At 32.2% G+C, this 6527-nt stretch overlaps 1 protein-coding gene across 1 annotated transcript; it reads left to right on the top strand.

Annotated features, from left to right (window-relative positions):
• The first annotated feature begins 1539 nt into the window (after window positions 1-1539).
• Window positions 1540-2210, top strand: LOC115957515. The gene has a single exon (XM_031075778.1). The coding sequence runs from the start codon at window positions 1769-1771 to the stop codon at window positions 2084-2086; it is 318 nt and encodes a 105-aa protein (XP_030931638.1). The 5' UTR covers window positions 1540-1768; the 3' UTR covers window positions 2087-2210.
• Window positions 2211-6527: the final 4317 nt, after the last annotated feature.

The raw sequence follows: 6527 nt of genomic DNA, 5'->3' as shown, positions 1-6527 counted from the left end.
GTGTAACCCACAATAAGTTTTCCACATCAATGTTTTAACTTTTCTTCCCAAATTCAATAATCTTACCTAACACTTTTGTCCTCTGCCAATTCAATTTATTATTTTCATTTATCTAAAACCATAATCTTTGAGCATTCATTTGGCAAAACAAGCACAAACCAAGTGTATACCTAATAAATGTGATTATAAGTGACAACAAAGTTTCAATATCTAGTTTAAAAAAAAATATATTAAAAAAAAGGTGGCTTCCACATCATACACAGTCACTTCTTTTGTGTGTTTCTACAGGGTACAGAGTGACTTCTTTTAGAAACTGGAATCAGTGCAGTCTAACATTCCTGGCCACCACAAACTTTAAGCGCGTGAATTTCAATTTTATAGGGCTCGACCTCACAAATGACAAATCCCTTTTACACGACAAAGCTTTTACCTGCCAATTGAATTGGTTTACTTGCAAAAAAGCAGATCTTTTTTTTGATCTTCTGTGATCTTAAAGAAACGAATTTTTCAATCCTTTCAATGATTTTTTTTTCTACCCCACACTTCTCTCACATGGAGTGATATGGAGCAGTAAAAAGTGCAATGTTTATCCGCTTGATTTTTCACAATTTTTTTTAAAACATTTGTTAAGGTAATAAATTATAATTTAGATAATGTTATGCTCACACCAATCTACCAATACCACTCATTTTTATTATGAATATTTTGTGTGCTTGGACTAAAATTTTGGTAAGAAAAAAGGACCACCCACAATATTTATCTTTTGTGTGTGTTTGAAATGACTTTTAAGCTTTATTTAACTTATTTTTGTACAATATTTGCAAGTTTCACATGAAGACTCATAAAAGAAGTTTATTTCAAGTTTCAATTAACTTATTTCTATTACACGAGTCCTCAAAAAAGAAGTTTATTTCAAGTTTCAATTAGCTTATTTCTACAATGTGGGTCTTATTTAGGATTTCTCTTGTATTTTGTCAAAAAGTCACTACTTTTTCGTGTCTTACTCTTTGGTTTTTATCACTTTTTTGTTTATTGGGGATTCCATCTACTTTTTATTCCTAAATTAATTTCGGGAAAGAAAAAACAACCAACTTATTGTATTTAATATATATATATATATATATAAATTAAATTAAATAAGCTATTCCAACCACACAAACCTAATGCAGCTTTTTAAAGTTCAAAATACCATCTTTTTTTCTTGAAACCCAAGAAATTTTACAGTTAACAGCCCCACAAGCAGCTCAGTGGGATTTGCTGCATTAAATTCCCCTCCCCCCCCTTTCACTGAATTAAGTAGCCCATGACGTTTGCTTTGGGAACCTACCTCATTATAATAATATTATTTACCAATAAAAAATAAATAAAAAACAATCCTATAAAAATTAAAATAAAAAACCTTAATAATATTACCCAAAAAAAAAAAAAAAAACTATAAGGTGGGCCTCTCGAGGCAAAGAAGGCCCAGGTGATACCCACTGCCACACCTAGCTGCAACTCCTTTTCTTCTCTAAACCCCATTATAAATAGTAACCCTAACCCTCTCTCTCTTCCACACTGACTCGATCTCATTTACTCACTGCCTCCTGTTTTTACACTTACACTTCTTGTTTCTTTGTGTTTTTTCACACCCTCTCTTTCTCTGTTTTCCAAAAGCTTAGCCAAAAAAAAGCCGAGGGGATTTAAGTGAGAAAGCGAATTGGTTTTTTTTTTTGGGAAAGTTTGTGTCTTTGCCGAAGTCTTTTAATTCACTCCTTCATTTCCAACCATGGCTTCAATATCCACTAGTACTGCTACTTCCATTAGTGGAGCTCCACCACCCTTTTACTTTGACGAGAAGTGGAAATTGTCAAAGAAAGAAGGTTCTTCAAGAAGCCGATCTTCCACAGCAGCAACAACAGCAACTAGTGCCACTACTCCTTTCATGAAGAATAGTTCTACTTCTTCTTCTTCTTCTTCCTCACACAGAAGGTGTTCTTTCTCAAGAAAGTGTGCTAGGCTTGTGAAGGAACAAAGAGCAAGGTTCTACATCGTGAGGCGCTGCGTGACTATGCTCATTTGCTGGAGAGAGTATAGCGATTCTTAAAGAAATGAGTTTTATAGAGGGAAAGAGAGAGATGGCTCTCTAGAGGGACTAAACAAAGAAAGTTCACTCTTTTTTCTCATGCCTCTCTCTCTTTTTCCTCTTTTCTTTCCATGAGATCGTTATTGGGTAAAGCAAAAAAACACCCAGTTTAAAGTTTTTCTTGGCGTCCAAGAAGGAAGAGGAAGAGAAAGATATATACTTGTACATAAATTTTTGTTTTTTTTCACTTTTTTGTTTTTTTTTTTTTTTTTTGGGGTTAGACTCTTTTTGGGGGCTCTGAATCTCCTTCGAAGGAGACGGGTTCGTGATGTTGCTGTTAATTAATTCTACTGTTTATCTGTCTGGAAATAGAGACTTTAAATTCAGAAGAGAATCAAAATTAGCTTTCAGCAATCCCATTATCATTGGTTTGTGTTTTTTCTTTCTTATTTTTTGGTTTTCGGGGCTTGGTGGTGACCTTATTTGAGTTATTTCTTTGTTTCTCATCTGGGTTTTGTTGATCTTGATGATTGAAGAAGTGATGGGTCATTTTGAGATCTCACATCTTTCTTTCTCTTTCTCTGTCTGTGTGTCTCTAGCCTAGATGGAGATTCCATTCAACCTTTGCAGCTGAGCTTTGTGTGGATCTGGTGTGCTTGGCTGAGAAAGCCTATTATTTTATCTAGTTTTTTAATCAAATTTTTTAATTGGATCATGGATGTCGAAATTTTCTAAATTACTAATAAAGAAAAAAAATTCCCATCGACAGCAGAATATGGATCGACGTGGAGGAGTGAGAGACCCTTTGGATGCACAAAAGGGCATCCTAAAACTGAAGATGCCCTTTAATTTCTTCAATTATTTTTTGTAAACATTAAAAATTTTGAAGCAATTGAAGATGAATTTTTTGGTATACAAAATTAGGCTTTGTGCAAAGGTAAATTCACACTTAGATTCTGTCAAATCCTACTAAAATAGGCTAATGGCTAGAGAAGTAAATTGGGCTCTACACCCAATGAAGTGAATGAAATGTAATCCAAATGACCTCCAAGTCTTCTTAACCTTTGTGTTCTTTGACCAGCTGTGGTCCTGTGGACCACTTTGACCCCTAATCTCTTTCACATCATGAAGTTTTTTTTGAATTTTTTACCAGTTACCGCAATGATTTTTGAACCATCTTTTCATCTGGGTTTGCCTTTTTAATTTCCCTCAGGTAAATTTTTTTTTTTTTTTTTTTTGAGAGAGGTAAAATATTATGGCAGAGCTAAACAAGCGCCGCATGGGCATAGATGCATGTTAAGGTTATATAAAAGTAGGTTCTATTTAATAAAAAAAATTAAATAAATGAAGAGGATATAAAACCAGTCATTTTGATCATTTTAATTTTTTATTTATCTACAAAGTTAACTTCACACTAAAATATATGACATAAAATCGCAGAAAAAGACAAAAAATTTTACCAAAAAAAAGTTAAAAGCTGTTTCCGGCCCATTAACACAACCCAAATATTATTAAGGATTGAAAGGATAGGCAAAGAGGAATATGTCTTTGGAAGATAGTATTCACTTTAATTACATGAAATATAATCATAACTTTAAGTACAATTTTCTTTTGAGCCATAATGTTTGTTTATCACTATCAGATTCTTATAGGCAGGTTCTGAGCCATCCCAAAAAAAAAATAAAAAATAAAAAAAAAAAATAAATAAAATTTCATAAGCATGTGAAGTGTAATTACCATGTATATTTGGGGGGTATTTTCGTCTATGGGAATTTTACAGCTGGGTTTCCTGTAGTTTATACTGTAGCTGTGTGGTATGGTGCCATCATGGGGTCTGACTATTCGTTAAAAAAAAAAAATGGAAGCCTTAAAGTTTCAGTACTTATAAATCACTGACCTAAGTTTGATATATATTTGTTTTCGTTTGGCATTCAAAGGAAAAAAATTAGTAAATTAGTACTATAATATAAATGAATATATGTAGCTTTGGGAATTGCAAGTAGGCACGTTTGCTGACAAAGCAGCACAAGAAAATACACATGGTGTCACACGCTCAAAGCTCATTGTTTTCTCTAGAATACTATTGCTTTGGATTGACAGTGGAAACTGGAAAACAATTTCCATTTCTATATATTATGACCATAATAACTGAAAAGTCCTTATCAAAAAAAAAAAAAAAAACTGAAAAGTCCTCTGGCTAGCTAATCGCCACGTCTCTGATGTGGGTTTGATTTGAATCAACGGCTGGGTTGATGGGTTTCATTCAATATGTTTCTATGGGCATGACAACAATCTGATCTCTGTCTGCAATTTTTACCTTGCTGATGGGTCTGATTCAATCTGTTTCTATGGGCATGACAATCCTTATCTATCTTCATCGACCTTGAGAAAAAAGATAATAACTTCTACCTAAAGTTTCGGTGCAACCAATTAGGAAAAAAAATTGGAAAATTCTATACTTTTAAGTTAGAAAGTATGAATACTTCATTTAAGATGTCGTAACCGTATCGTATTTATGTTATACCTGTATCATACCAGCTGTTTTATATTATAATTTTTCAAAAATAGCTCATGTTGTTGTGTCGTATATATATTAGTATCCGCGCTTCTCATAGTTTTAAAAAGATAATATCTTTTACCTAAAGTTTCGGTACAAACTATCAAAAAAATTAAAAAAATACTAAATTTATAATCTAGAAAGTATACATGTAGGCTTCATTTAGGGTACCTTTTTTTGTTATATTCAAAAATTGCTAGTGTTGTTGTGTTGTGTCAATACCCGTGTCCATGTTCATGCTTATCATTTTTACTATGAAAGACTTAGAAACCGACTTGATAACTTTTTGGAAAATTTGTAAGACTTGTTTGTTAAGGATACTGAAATTTTCACATTCTTTCTTACCTAGCAATCTAGCATCATCATTCACTCGATTGGACCCACTACAAACACGAATATACTTAGAAGAGTGTGGAGTATTTGATGAACAATTTCTGGCAGATAGACTTATCGATTATTATGAGTTATGACTTATGGTGCCTGCTTTAGAAAGCAAGAGCAGAGCATAGTGTGTCCTAAAAGAATTTCTATTACCCTACCTTTGCTGCTTCTGCATTGCAAAGCAAACAGCTAGTTTCTCGTAACACTTGTAATTATTTTTGACCCTAAAAGTTGTACCTAATGCACGCGGATTGAGAACCTGAGAATTTGCACATTCCATCATACATTGGGTTATTATTTGATTGTGATAATGATCATAAAAGCATAATAAAAGTGTTCAATTCAGCAGTCGTTTGACCTAGAGGTAAATCTTCTAGCCCTTTCTACCCAAAAAAAAAAAAAAAAATTCTTCTAGCCCAAAAAGTAAATTATATTAGAAGAACGTGAGGGTGAATAATGATCTTTTTTTATGCAAAGCCCTGGTTTTTAAGTTTGCCTTACAATAACAAACATAGGCTACATAGCTACACACTCTTTAGGTAGTTAACAAAGACTTCAAATTAAAAGTTATTAAATATTTCCTTCCTTTTTAAGTAAGAAAATTAATATTTCTCTTTGCTAGAAACTTCTATCAATATCATTATATTGTTTTTTTTTGTTAATACACGTTGTCAATACACATTTGTAAGTCTATTTTTTAAGTGCCAAAATATCTTCTACATTTTAGATGAAGGAACTTTTGACACTTAGATCTTGAGAGTAGTCTCTTTTTTTTTTCCTTTTTTTAATACATTAATAGTTAAGGTGGGTGGATTTGAACCAAAAATGTATTTTAATTTATTTTAAATCAGGAAGTGCCAAACAATTAAATTACAAGAATCTTGACAATTTCAAGTATAGTTAATGTTGTTTTCGGTTAGTTTTAGTGTATTTGACATCAACTTATTAGCATTTTGTTGAGAGAGTGCTAAATTATACATAAACTTTGAAAAAAAAAGTTTTTTATCAAGTCGTACATAAAAGTTAAAAAGGTAAAATTTGAATGAAAAAGTAAATCCAAACGGGCACTTAGATGATGAAATTCATTAAAGATTAAAATTGCAACAATTTTAAATTTATAAGATCAACATCAAAGTAATAGAAACTTTGGGATACTTAATTAATTTAAAAGAAAGGTCAAACCTCATGATTTAGTATGGAATTATGCCTTCTTTTTATGAATCCATATTAGATCTAGAGGTTTGAAAATTAATCATTGGGATTTAGCTTGGCGTGCTAAATGGGACCAAAGAGCCGAAAAGAAAAAGAGCAAAATAATTACATGCATGAAATTTTTTAATGAGAGGTTACCTAAGCTGCTAAGCACAAGAAGAAAAAGGTGGAAGCATAGTCACCCCCACATATCTTAACCCACTATTAATCCTAAGATTATAAAATCTTAATGGATATTCGGATGTCTCTTGGAGCATAAAATTAAGCATTCTACAATATTAGAATGTGACGTTGACATTGCTTTATTGCCTT

The sequence above is a fragment of the Quercus lobata genome, chromosome 8 (assembly GCF_001633185.2).
Source record: "Quercus lobata isolate SW786 chromosome 8, ValleyOak3.0 Primary Assembly, whole genome shotgun sequence".
NCBI lineage: Eukaryota > Viridiplantae > Streptophyta > Magnoliopsida > Fagales > Fagaceae > Quercus > Quercus lobata.
This window is presented reverse-complemented; position numbering and strand designations above follow the sequence as displayed.